This window comes from Ahaetulla prasina, chromosome 4 (assembly GCF_028640845.1).
Source record: "Ahaetulla prasina isolate Xishuangbanna chromosome 4, ASM2864084v1, whole genome shotgun sequence".
Lineage (NCBI taxonomy): Eukaryota > Metazoa > Chordata > Lepidosauria > Squamata > Colubridae > Ahaetulla > Ahaetulla prasina.
Genome location: NC_080542.1, coordinates 29,681,700 through 29,695,488, shown reverse-complemented (window position 1 = coordinate 29,695,488; position 13,789 = coordinate 29,681,700). Strand labels below are relative to the sequence as shown.

The 13,789-nt window shown below is 36.1% G+C and overlaps 2 protein-coding genes across 2 annotated transcripts; both read left to right on the top strand.

Annotated features, from left to right (window-relative positions):
- Positions 1–1,374: 1,374 nt before the first annotated feature.
- Positions 1,375–12,238, top strand: LOC131198128 (vomeronasal type-2 receptor 26-like). Its single transcript, XM_058182634.1, has 6 exons — positions 1,375–1,529; positions 2,567–2,855; positions 5,434–6,285; positions 9,210–9,437; positions 9,880–10,006; positions 11,334–12,238. The coding sequence occupies exons 1-6, from the start codon at positions 1,375–1,377 to the stop codon at positions 12,236–12,238; spliced, it is 2,556 nt and encodes an 851-aa protein (XP_058038617.1).
- A 648-nt stretch (positions 12,239–12,886) lies between these two features.
- Positions 12,887–13,789, top strand: LOC131198127 (vomeronasal type-2 receptor 26-like). Its single transcript, XM_058182633.1, has one exon. It carries the CDS (start codon positions 12,887–12,889, stop codon positions 13,787–13,789), a length of 903 nt encoding a protein of 300 aa, XP_058038616.1.

The following is a 13,789-nucleotide window of genomic DNA, read 5'->3' as shown; positions in this document are numbered from 1 at the left end:
CTCAACTTCTAGAATGTGAACACCACAGATACCCAACACTCATTTGTAAGTAAACCTATGAAAAATGAATCAAATCTATATCTGTCTAGCTACATGTGTGTATATATGCATTTGTGTCCACATACACCTTTTTAAGAATGTCTTGGTTGCACTTGTTCTTAATCAGTGTTGGAGCTGAAGTGATGCAGCCATCATTTGGCTCCATGATTTCTCTATGGCCTTTGATGCTATCAACCAACATATCCTTCTGAATTGGCTGCTGGAGTTGGGAACTGGGATCAGAATTTATCATGGTTCTTATTTTTCCAGTTAGTGGTAAAGTGGAGGGAGAAGTCATTTCCAAAGCTCCTTTATTTGTAGCACTATATGGTTTGATATGTTCCCCTCCCTTATCAATCACATGGATCCATTGAGTGAGTTTTTTCACCAGTTTGGGGTTTGGTATCATCAATTATGAATTATATACTCTCATAATGTTGGATCCTCTAACCAGCCAAGTGAGGCTCTTGAAGTCCTGATCCAAAGTCATGGGACTATTGGTCTTTCTGGGGAGGAACTGTCTCTGACTCAAGGCTAATGAGGCTCTAACTCATGTTTTAGACGTTGGACCCTTCACCCTACCAGACCTGAAGACTTTCCATCCATATTCTTGGATGAGGCTCTTCCTATTCATGATGTACAAATAGGGGGTCCTCTTGGACTCAGAACTCCTATTTAAATAGGTGGTGATAGCTGTGGTCAAGGGTGGAACTTTTCCCCATTCCGTATGATGTGCATCTTTTCCTAAACTAAGAGACCCAAAAGATGGCTATTCATGCTCTTAAGGTGTCAAAGTATCCTGAAACTACCCTGAGATATGTAAGAAGTCTGACATTGAAATAAAATAACATCAACTACTAATCTATGAGTTCACCATCAGCAAATAAACAATGGAATTGCTAATGTGTTCAAATTGAGAAGTATATCCTTAGTTCCACAGAGAAATGGAAATGTAAAGGCTGCACTTTTCTTTCTGCTTCCTTTATAATTATCAAAAAGATTATTATTAACTTTGCTGCTCTTCAAAGCCTTGATCAGCAAATTATGTTTACTTGGAAGAATGAGCAATAAGAGCTGATAGATGGTTTATATCCTTCATGCATTTCAAAAAAAGTTGTTCTTAGACTTTAGGAGCAAGTAAGTTCATTGTCACAATGATATGTCCGAAATGATTCAAAACAGAATGGAAATGATGAAGAACAGAGATGGATTAATTTAAGCTTACCTATTCTTAGCGACTTGTCAGCATTACATGACAGAAACCTTGTCAACTGGGTCATGATGATACTGATTCTTCTCCTATTATTTTCACATATACCTTGCAAAGCTCAACCAATGACATGCAGAATCCGAGACCCTTTCCCAATTGCTCACAAATATTTTCAAGCAGGTGACCTCATTATTGGTGGAATTACTTCATTCGTCTTCATAAGTAGAGATGTAGAAAGCTTTGAGGAAGTTCCCAAGCATTCTGCTATTGGTGAACCACTGTAAGACATATTATTATTTTTACTGATATTATTACAGACCTAGTTTATCAACCTATTTTGTGAATCAAATGTAATTCCAATATTGAACATATAACTGTCATAATCTAAAAAAAATAACATTTTTCTATTTATACATGTCTTCAGTGTACTTTCTAAAGGAACCTTATAGTAAGATTCTGTGATCATTAAATAAAGGGAATAAGGAATCAAAATAATTATTCAGTGATTAACAGATTTTACACACTTCTGAGGATTATAGCATTATCTCAAAGAAAGAAAAGTTATATTTAACCATTAGAATAATAACATTCAGTCAGAGATGCAGCATATTTTACCTCAATAAATAAAACACTTAATAAATAAATATGCCTTTTGAAGATATATTGAAGGTTGTTGGAATGGGAGAGGATAAATGAGGTCCTTGGGGTAACTTAATTAGTACAATCTTATTCTGCTTTTGCAATATTTATTTTAGAAATTCTGATTTCACTATTATATGAAGTTCTTACAGCTACATTAAGAAAAGCATTGCATCAAACCCACATTTTGCTACTATTGTTTTAGGATACAAAAATCTTTGGATTTTGCTTAAAATTTAACTGGCTTTGGGAATAATCCAGGATTTTTCAATGGCTTATTAAGATATTATAAACAGTAGTACAACTTCTGTACTACTCAATAAACATGGTGCTGTTAAAATAATATTTATTGGTTATGAAATAGGACTTAAAAAGGTAAAGGAACCCAAAATCAAAATCCATGCCATTTCTTTACCAGCTCTTCAATTAAAATGAAATCCTCTACAGCCAAAGACAAAGACAAAGGAATTTCATTCCATAGATTAATATTTAATTAAGTTTAATGTCCACTTTACATGCAGGACAAATGCTTTGCTCAGTTTAAAAAGCTAGTAATGATTTCACTGAAAATTTAATGGTAATCAATTTATCAATTAACATTATTCTTACACAGCTTAGTTTGACTGCCCTTTTTAGATGCAGAATTTCATTTAATACAGCATCTAATTCCCATTGCAGAATCCTGATAAAATATTATCAACATATTTTGACTATGATATTTGCTGTGAAAAGGATCAATGACAATCACCAGCTCTTACCTAACATCACCTTGGGCTTCAGAATCTATGATAGTTATGGTGGAGAGTGCACATATCATGCTACAATGGAACTTTTCTCCAGTCAGAACCGATTCACTCCCAACTACAAGTGTGGCATCCTGAACAAACTTGTATCCATCATCGGGACTCTTGATCCTTCAATTTCTTTTGATATGGAAGATATTTTAGGCATTTTCAAAGTTCCACAAGTAAGATGCATTAATAATAAATTGCCTTTGCTTTGTATTTTCAGATAGAAGGCATTGTAAATCATTAAGATATTTTAAATTTCATATATCTTTCTGTATGAAGTATATTTAAGAAAATGCATTTATTAAAGCATAAAGCAGTATGAATTCATTTTTAGAAGTTGATATAATGATTGGTCAGCTTAAAAAAATTAATCATTAGTAATGTTAAACTTTCCCTATTGGGTAGAAGTTTTTAATTTCTATAGTTCTTCCATGCAAGTTGGTATTTTGATTAGCAGTACATAATATAATGTTTCTGGCATTTATTTATTTACATTTGTTTATTAGATTTACATACTGTCTTCCATTCAGGTTTTTAAGATATCATACCCTGTGCTTTCACTTCCTATATTTCTCTCCAACTACCAGATGAAATAGGTTGTGAGACAAAGTGAGGGCTCCAAAGTTACATACTGAACTCCTTTGGCTAAATGTGGACTTCAGTTAGGTTATCCTACTCAGGGATGTGTTCTACTTACCTTTACTACCAGTTCACAATGGGAGCATGCGTGCTTGCTTGCAACAGAAGCATGAGCATGCATTCACACTTCTGTGCATGCACAGATCATCCATGATGATGTCCAGGGGTGTGTGTGGACTCTCCCGCCACTTTTATTATCGATTCGCAAGAACTGGAACGAACCAGGAGCAACCCACCACTGATCTCACTTCTCATGCATCTCTTAAACATTGTAGCACTTCAAAGCAAGACTCATCATAGTAGAGTTTTAAGAATAGTATGTGTTGAAATAAGTTGTAATATATGTATGAGAAAAGGACCCATTCCATCTAAAATGTCAGAGTTTAGTGGAGTTAAGTTTTTAATTATTATGGTATTCATGAAAGCACTTTTTAAACATTTCATCCTCATAGATGATATTTACTAAAGAAAATGTTCAATGTAATCAAAATTCTTCAATAAATTGAAATACTCTGAGAAAATACATTTTAAAATTAAAAGTATACACAGTCTATGACAAGAAAACAAGATTTATAAATATGCTATATTGTTTTATAGCAAATTATAAATCACTTTCATGGAAACATTGCTTTTATTGTAGAACAAAATAAAACAAATTTTCCAAATGAACCAGAAAGGGGAAGGGAATTAATGAAGTTGTATCAAGCACAAGTTTCATCTACTCCAATCATAGTCTCCTAAATACCTTATCTAAGGGAATAACATGAAGGTATACATTAAGATATTTCTGAACTATTGTATTTCAGAAGAGAAGTTAGACACTTTCTTTTGTCTATGTGTTTCCGTCTGCACAGCAAGGAGTTTACAAATAGCAATATCCCTTAGATTTATATTACATCCATAGTGCTTTACAAAACTCTGAGTGGTTTGTTAGCATTTTGCCTCAATCTGAGTCTTCATTTCACTAACCTTGAAAGGATGGAAGGCTGAATCAACATTGAGCCCCATCAAGATTAAATTCTAGGCTGTGGGCATAATTTGTCTGAAATACTGCATTCTAACCACTGTACCATCAGTACAAGGAATTTAAAAATACTCTATGGTTCTACAGTATATTATATTATATATATAATATTATATATATGTAGATCTTTGGTTATTCGGGTTTTCTCCGACGTAAAATTGGAAGTGTCTTGGCGATGTTTTGACAAAGTATATATATATGTATATGCATACACACACACACACACACACACACACACACACACACACATATATATAGTATATTATGAACCACCTTCATCAACAAAAATATTTTCATTGTTGAAAAAACAGAAGTAATGTGCAAATTAAGGAAAAAGAGGATGGAAATTCAGATAATCATACAACTGAGTAGTTGGAAGGGAACTCAACCAGAGAGATAGAATCAAGATCATCTGAAATGTTAATACCTCTTTATAATGCCTTGGTAAGGCCACACTTGGAATACTGCATCCAGTTTTGGTCACCATGATGTAAAAAAGATGTTGAGATTCTAGAAAGAGTGCAGAGAAGAGCAACAAAGATGATTAAGGGAATGGAAGCTAAAACATATAAATAACGGTTGTTGGAACTGGATATGTTTAGCCTGATGAAAAGAAGGACTAGGACAGGATAGCAATATTCCAATATCTCAGGGGTTGCCACAAAGAAGAGGGAGTCAGACTATTCTTCAAAACACCTGAGGGTAAGGACAAAAAGCAATGGGTGGAAACTAATCAAGGAAAGAAGCAACTTAGAACTAAGAAGAAATTTCCTGATAGAACAATTAATCAGTTGAACAACTTGCCTCTATAAGTTATGAATGCTCCAACACTGGAAGTTTTTAAGAAGAAATTCTCTGTTTTATTCTATTCTATTCTATTCTATTCTATTCTATTCTATTCTATTCTATTCTATTCTATTCTATTCTATTCTATTCTATTCTATTCTATTATCCCAAACCTAGTCTCACAAATATTTTATGTGCATAAATAATATGAAAGTATGTTCTAAATCATTTCAGAACTCTTTATTTGCAGAAGATACATATTTCTTTTGTAAAACACTTTCTTATCTTTTTAAAAAAAAATATAGTTTCTATATGGACCTCCTCCAAGTAATGAATGTAAAACTGAAATCCCCTTCTATTACCACATGGTTCCAGATGAAGAATTCCATTTCAGGGGGATTCTTCAGCTACTTTTGCACTTCGGGTGGACCTGGGTTGGGATACTTGTGAAAGGATACGGTGGAGCAAACTTTGAACAACTGATTTTTTCATGGTTTTCTCTCCATGGAATCTGCATTGCCTTCTTAGAGCAGCTCAGAACAATTTATATAAGTAATGTGGATGATGGTCTGAAACTGCTTGTGGGTACATTTCAACTTTATAGTAACAGCAATGCTAAAATTGTGATAATCAAAGATAAATATGTTTTAGAATTAAGATGGTTGTTATATCTCCCTGAAATGGAAATAGTTTCTATAAAGCCAAAAGGCAAGGTGTGGATCATTGCTTCCCAAATGGGTCTTGCATCATTCTTTTATCAGAAGAACTGGGACATCCAAGTCCTCCATGGTGCTCTGACCTTTGCAGCTTCTTCAAATGAGGTTGAAGGATTCCAACATTTTCTTCAGACAAGAAACCATTTCTCATTCTTTCCCCAAGATGGTTTCATTAAAGATGTATGGGAACAGGCATTTGGCTGTGTATTTCCAGACCCATCTGAGAATGATGATCCTGAGGGTATCTGCACTGGGAAAGAGAAATTGGAGAGCCTTCCTGGGGCATTTTTTGAAATGAGGATGACCAGTTCCAGTTCCAGTATATATAATGCAGTGTATGCTGTGGCACATGCTTTACATGCCATTCAGGTAGCTCAACAACCACATAAGAGAATGTTGAGTGGCAGGAAACCTAATCTTCAGGATGTACAGCCATGGCAGGTAATTTTTTCAGGAGTCAAATACGTTGTAAATGAGACTTCAATTGTAGATCAGAAGGGCCAATGTTCTGCAAGAAGGAGGTTAGGTATTTTTCTTATATTTTATATTTATCATTTACCGTATATACTCGAATATAAGCCGATCCGAGTATAAGCCGAGGTCCCCAATTTTACCCCAAAAAACTGGGGTAAACTGGGGACTCGAGTATAAGCCGAGGGAGGGAAATGAGGCAGCTACCGGTCAGGGAAAGCCTCCCTCCCTCAGCCGAGAAGGCTGGCGGCTCCCCCGCCCCGCCCTCTCACTGCACCGGCAGGGCTTCCCCGCGCTAATGCAAAAGCCCGCCAAGTTTGCACCATCCGGTATAATGTGAAAAAAAGAAGAAGAAAAAAAACCTCGAGTATAAGCCGTATATACTCGAGTATAAGCCGAGGGGACGTTTTTCAGCACAAAAAACATGCTGAAAAACTCGGCTTATACTCGAGTATATACGGTATTCCTGGGATTGCCAGTCTCAAGGTACTGTATTCCTGCCTTAGTCTTCCAAACTCATTTATTCTCTAACTCTTTTCCTGCTAGGATGCAGCTAAATTGAGGTGTAGCTTTTGTTTGTGCATCTCCTTCTTACGATGAGCAAAGTTAGCAAAGGAAGTCTTACCAGTGGATATGGACAGGCATCTACAGGGCCTTTAGTACAGGCTCAGAATTAAATAGAAACAATTACCAGAAATCTTATATAGGAAAAGTCCCAAAATTTCCTGTTAATTTTTTTATGAAGACCAATTGTCCAATGCTACTCCTTCACCATCAGACACTTTATAAACTGTGCTTTATTCTAATGACTATTCCACACCATTCCCTTGCATTGCACTCCAGTCTCTTGGTTGGTTGTTAATAACACTCTGGTACCCCATCTTCCTCCTATAAAGGGAGACATAATTATAACCATCTCAATCCTGGGTAGCTATTGTATATTGTCTATATATCTTCCCAGGCTCTGGCTTGAAGGACAACTGAAGAGAGAGTATCAACAATTGCTGGCAAGCAAGAAAAAGGAAGTCATGGAAAACTCTTTTAGGCAGCCAGATCCAATGACTCAACCTCATTCCAGTATATCATAATGGGGAAAAAGAAAAAAGAAAAACCAAAAGTAAATACAAGTGAAAATAACTTTACAAAGGAAGAAGAGAAAGATCAATTAAATAGGGAAAAACTCTGACATGATCACTAATCTTCATGTCTGTCAAACCCAGCCTTTGTCTAAACCCAACTCATTATATCACAGCCAATTCAGTATTTTTTTTTTTTAGGGTTGCCATATTTGCAAAATCTCAGACAGCCATTAGATAGCAAGTGACTAGCTAGATACCCATTATAGCTGCAATAATTGTATATATTATATATATTATTGTATAATATAATATATATTATTGTATAATATAGTAATATAATATAATATAATATAATATAATATAATATAATATAATATAATATAATATAATATAATATAATATAATATCATATCATATCATATCATATCATATCATAACATAACATAACATAACATAATATAATATAATATAAAACATAACATAACATAACATAACATAACATAACATAACATAACATAACATAACATAACATAACATAATATATAAGTGTGAATTGTATATATATGTGTGTAGCAGTAAAAAATACAAGTAGAAAAATAGGGACCACATTTGGTGGGAAGCTAACAGTGTTTCGTGTGCCTTTAGCATTGAGTCATGCCAGCCACATGGTCACAGAGATGTCTTTGGACAGCGCTGGCTCTTCGGCTTTGAAGAGATGAGCACCACCCCCTAGAGTCGGGAATGACTAGCATGTATGTGCAAGGGGAACATTTACCTTTACCTTATGTGTAGTTTTATATCTGAATCTTCTCTGATCTACATAGCTGAGCTGAATACCGTATATACTCGAATATAAGCCGATCCGAGTATAAGCCGAGGTCCCCAATTTTACCCCAAAAACTGGGGTAAACTGGGGACTCGAGTATAAGCCGAGGGTGGGAAATGAGGCACCTACCGGTCGGCGAAACCCTCCCTCCCTCGGCCGAGAAGGCTGGCGGCTCCCCCGCCCTGCCCTCTCACTGCACCGGCAGGGCTTCCCCGCGCTAAAGCAAAAGCCCGCCAAGTTCGCGCCGGCCGGTATAATGTGAAAAAAACGAAAAAAAAAAAAAACTCGAGTATAAGCCGTATATACTCGAGTATAAGCCGAGGGGACGTTTTTCAGCACAAAAAACGTGCTGAAAAACTCGGCTTATACTCGAGTATATACGGTAGTTATTATTGCCAAAAATACAGTGCAATATGATACAGTGCAATCTGTATCATATTTATGCACAAAATAACCCCCCCCCCATAATGTATTTTTCAGAATTAAAATCCTCTAGATATATGGATTTTTTAAGAGTCAGGTGGGTCTATTATTATTTTATTTACACAAAATGACAGTATACACAGAGCAAACGAGATAACTATGCTGGATTTCGTTTCACAGATCACTAGTCGAACACTTCCCAAGCGTTGTTGTTGTTGTTGTTGTTGTTGTTATTATTATTATTAATTATTATCTTTTATTCATTAAACATGAAACAGTCAACTGAACATTTAAAATGTATTACAAATATTATTGACTATTATTACTATTAATAATTAATAATTATTATTATAAACAACAATGACAACGAGGATATAATAATTTTTCATCAATGGTTGCATATAAGCAGATATACCTGTAAGACCACTAGAACGCTGCACATTAAGAAGTATTTCCCTCATGTGTAAACTATTTTGAGCTGTCACATAATTCTACCATATATCTTAACTACTCTTTCTCTCTCTTTCTCTCTCATTACAAATATATTCAATTGTTTCTGAATTCAGCTTCATTCCTTTCTTAAAAGAATTGCATTTAATAACAGTGTTGGGGATAAAATTTATTTTGATAAGAAAGGAGAATTGATTACAGGATTGGATCTTGAGAACTGGATCACATTCCCCAACCAGTCTATCCATCGAGTGAAAGTTGGGAAGCTGGATCCCTGGGCTGCTGAAGGCCAAATGTTCACCATTCATGAAGCAGCCATTACTTGGCTCAGCACTTTCAACCAAGTAGGTTCTGAATCAGTGGTGGGTTTCAATTTTTTTTACTACCGGTTGTGTGTGTGGGGGGGGCTTGGTGGGTGTCGCATGGGAAGGATACTGTTAAATCTCCATTCCCACCCCAATCCAGGGAAAGAATACTATAAAATCTCCATTCCCTCCCCAATCCAGGGGAAGGTTACTACAAAATCCACATTTTCTCCCACTCAGCTGGAACTTGGGAGGCAGAGAATAGATGGGGGTGGGGACAGTCAGAATTTTTACTACCAGTTCTCCGAACTACTCAAAATTTCCACTACCGGTTTTCCAGAACTGATCAGAACCTGCTGAAACCCACCTCTTCTTAATTCATTATGTGCCAAATATTAAAAATCCAATGATTTTTCTATCTTCTTTTCCAAGTATCTGAGTGAATGCTAACATTTTCCTTTTTATTTCACTTATTGGATAGAAGATACCTATTTCAGTATGTACTGAGAGCTGCCTCCCTGGATATTTCAAAAGAAAGCAGGAGGGAAAGCCATTTTGCTGTTATGATTGCCATCCATGTCCCAAAGAGAAAATGTCAAGCCAGAAAGGTAAGAAGCTTCATGAATCAAGTTACATTATGATTCTACAGGAAGCTGAGTTGTATTTGTTGTAATTGTATTCTTTCATCAGTTCACAGTGTGGTCTCCCCAAAAAATAGTTGGAAGACCTCAGACAAAGAATTAAGAATTTAAAATTGGTTCTGGTTTAACAAACCTCCTCAAGCCATTAATATAATTGATAAAAATAATATTGAAAGTCCCAATTTCTGTTACATTGGGATAAGCTTCTCATTTCTAGAACTGTGCATTACTCTATCTCTCATAATAACTGTGCCAATCAGTAGATGGAAATATGTTGATAAGCTCATTCCTTATAAACACAGTGCAATTCTTAAACTGGAGAAATTTATTTTATTTTATTTATTTATTTGTCAAGCATGTATAAGATAGCAGATATAAGTATAAACATGATTATGAATACCAGAAATGGATACAAACAAATGGGGACATTAGGACAGGGATGGTAGGCATGCTGGTGCACTTAGGAATGGGCTGAGGTCAACAGCAGACAGTCTAAGGTTAAAGTTATGGGAGTTTGGGGATGAAACCACAGAGTCAGATAGTGCATTCTAAGATTTGAACACTCTGTTGATGAAGCCGTATTTTCTGTAGTCGAGTTTGGAGTGGTTTACCTTATATTTGTATCTATTGTGTGCTCATGTATTATTGCAGTTGAAGCTGAAATAGTCATTGACAGGTAGGATGTGGTAGCAGATAATTTTGTGTCCATATGTTTTTGCTTTGTAGGAGCTGCAGATTACAAGACAAATTTTTCTTGAAATCAAATTGTTAGAGAGTAGGTTGCTTGTTTCTAGGTGAAGGGTAATGGATTGGTTGATGATTGATTCCATGACTTTGCAGTTGATGCAGCATAAAAAGATTGGTCTGTAATTTTCAACTATGTTGGGATCACCCTTTTTGAAGATAGGGACGACCATAGCTAGTGAACATAGGTTGTGCAGGGAGCTGGTCCTGAAAGATTTTTCATAGATCATACTTAGAGATTCTGCTGTGGAGATGGAAAGCTTTCTTAACAAGTAGGCACATAATCCATCAGTTAATATATATCAGTTAAATATAGTTAAATGCATACAATTAAACAGTAATAAATTACTAATATTAAATAGAAATTCTTAAAAAATAATTTCCATGTTAAACTACAAACACTAAAAAGTCAGATTGGCAAAGCTTTTAAGAAAGGCAAATCAAAAGCCTCTATCATAATAGTATTAATAAATAATGACAAAACTCAAATAGAAATTTAAATATAGACATGTATGTATATGTATTTAATACATATATATTTAAATTCCAGACATGGATGACTGTTCCAAATGCCCAGAAGATCAATATCCAAACAAGACCCAGGATTTTTGTCTTCCAAAAAGAATATCCTTCTTATCCTATGAGGAACCAATGGGAATAAGTTTAGTGGTTCTAACAATTTTCTTTTTTCTTTGCACAACTTTGGTGCTGGCAACATTTCTGAAATATAACCATACTCCCATTGTCAAGGCCAATAACCAAAATCTTACCTATGTTCTTCTCACCTCCCTCCTCCTCTGCTTCCTTTCCTCACTGCAGTTCCTTGTTTCACCAGGCGATATAATATGTCTCTTTCGACAAATTAGCTTTGGCATCATCTTCTCAGTGGCTGTGTCTTCTGTGCTGGCAAAAACCATCACTGTAGTTTTAGCTTTCATGGCCACCAAGCCAGGATCCAGGATGAAGAAATGGGTAGGAAGAGATCTGGCCACATCCATTGTTCTTACCTGTTCCCTGATTCAGACAGGCATCTGTATGGTGTGGCTGTTCACATTTCCCCCTTTCCCTGACATTGACACCCATTCAGAAATAGAGGAAATCATACTCCAGTGCAATGAAGGCTCATCTACCATGTTCTACTGTGTCCTTGGCTACATGGGCTTTCTGGCAACTGCAAGTTTCACAGTAGCCTTTTTCTCCAGGAATCTCCCCAGCAGTTTCAATGAGGCCAAATGCCTCACTTTCAGCATGCTGATCTTCTGCAGTGTATGGATCTCTTTTGTTCCATCCTACCTGAGCACCAAAGGCAAATACATGGTGGCTGTGGAGGTTTTCTCCATTTTGGCCTCCAGTGCAGGGTTGCTGGTCTGCATATATTTCCCCAAATGTTACATAATTATTTTTAGACCAGAGCTAAACAACAGGGAGCAACTCATCAAGAGAAGAAATTTGTAATATATGACCTAAACTCTCCTATAATTATTTCTCTATTTTAGAAGTGTTTGTTTAAAGCTCTAGTAAATTTATCAGTGATTTTGAAGAGATGAAAATGTTCCAATGAGTTTCTGATACAGGAGTAAAGCTCAGTGAAATTATCCCTCATTTAGATTTAACTGAAAATCTGAGATATTACAAGGCCTTGATTCTCTTTAATTTTGCAGATTTGAATTGAGGATTACTTGGTTTGTTTTGTGGTGCTAAAATAATTACAATTTAATATGAAACAGAGAGAGGGGGGAAGACAGAGAGAAGCTAACAAATTATACCTATGCCAACTCAGTAAGCTCAAACTGCCCAAGGAACTGCTGATCCAGTTCTACAGAGGAATTATTGAGTCTGTCATTTGCACCTCTATAACTGTGTGGTTCGGTTCTGCAACCCAACAAGAAAAACACAGACTTCAGAGGATAATTAGAACTGCAGAAAAATAATTCCATGTTAAACTACAAACACTAAAAAGTCAGATTGGCAAAGCTTTTAAGAAAGGCAAATCAAAAGCCTCTATCATAATAGTATTAATAAATAATGACAAAACTCAAATAGAAATTTAAATATAGACATGTATGTATATGTATTTAATACATATATATTTAAATTCCAGACATGGATGACTGTTCCAAATGCCCAGAAGATCAATATCCAAACAAGACCCAGGATTTTTGTCTTCCAAAAAGAATATCCTTCTTATCCTATGAGGAACCAATGGGAATAAGTTTAGTGGTTCTAACAATTTTCTTTTTTCTTTGCACAACTTTGGTGCTGGCAACATTTCTGAAATATAACCATACTCCCATTGTCAAGGCCAATAACCAAAATCTTACCTATGTTCTTCTCACCTCCCTCCTCCTCTGCTTCCTTTCCTCACTGCAGTTCCTTGTTTCACCAGGCGATATAATATGTCTCTTTCGACAAATTAGCTTTGGCATCATCTTCTCAGTGGCTGTGTCTTCTGTGCTGGCAAAAACCATCACTGTAGTTTTAGCTTTCATGGCCACCAAGCCAGGATCCAGGATGAAGAAATGGGTAGGAAGAGATCTGGCCACATCCATTGTTCTTACCTGTTCCCTGATTCAGACAGGCATCTGTATGGTGTGGCTGTTCACATTTCCCCCTTTCCCTGACATTGACACCCATTCAGAAATAGAGGAAATCATACTCCAGTGCAATGAAGGCTCATCTACCATGTTCTACTGTGTCCTTGGCTACATGGGCTTTCTGGCAACTGCAAGTTTCACAGTAGCCTTTTTCTCCAGGAATCTCCCCAGCAGTTTCAATGAGGCCAAATGCCTCACTTTCAGCATGCTGATCTTCTGCAGTGTATGGATCTCTTTTGTTCCATCCTACCTGAGCACCAAAGGCAAATACATGGTGGCTGTGGAGGTTTTCTCCATTTTGGCCTCCAGTGCAGGGTTGCTGGTCTGCATATATTTCCCCAAATGTTACATAATTATTTTTAGACCAGAGCTAAACAACAGGGAGCAACTCATCAAGAGAAGAAATTTGTAA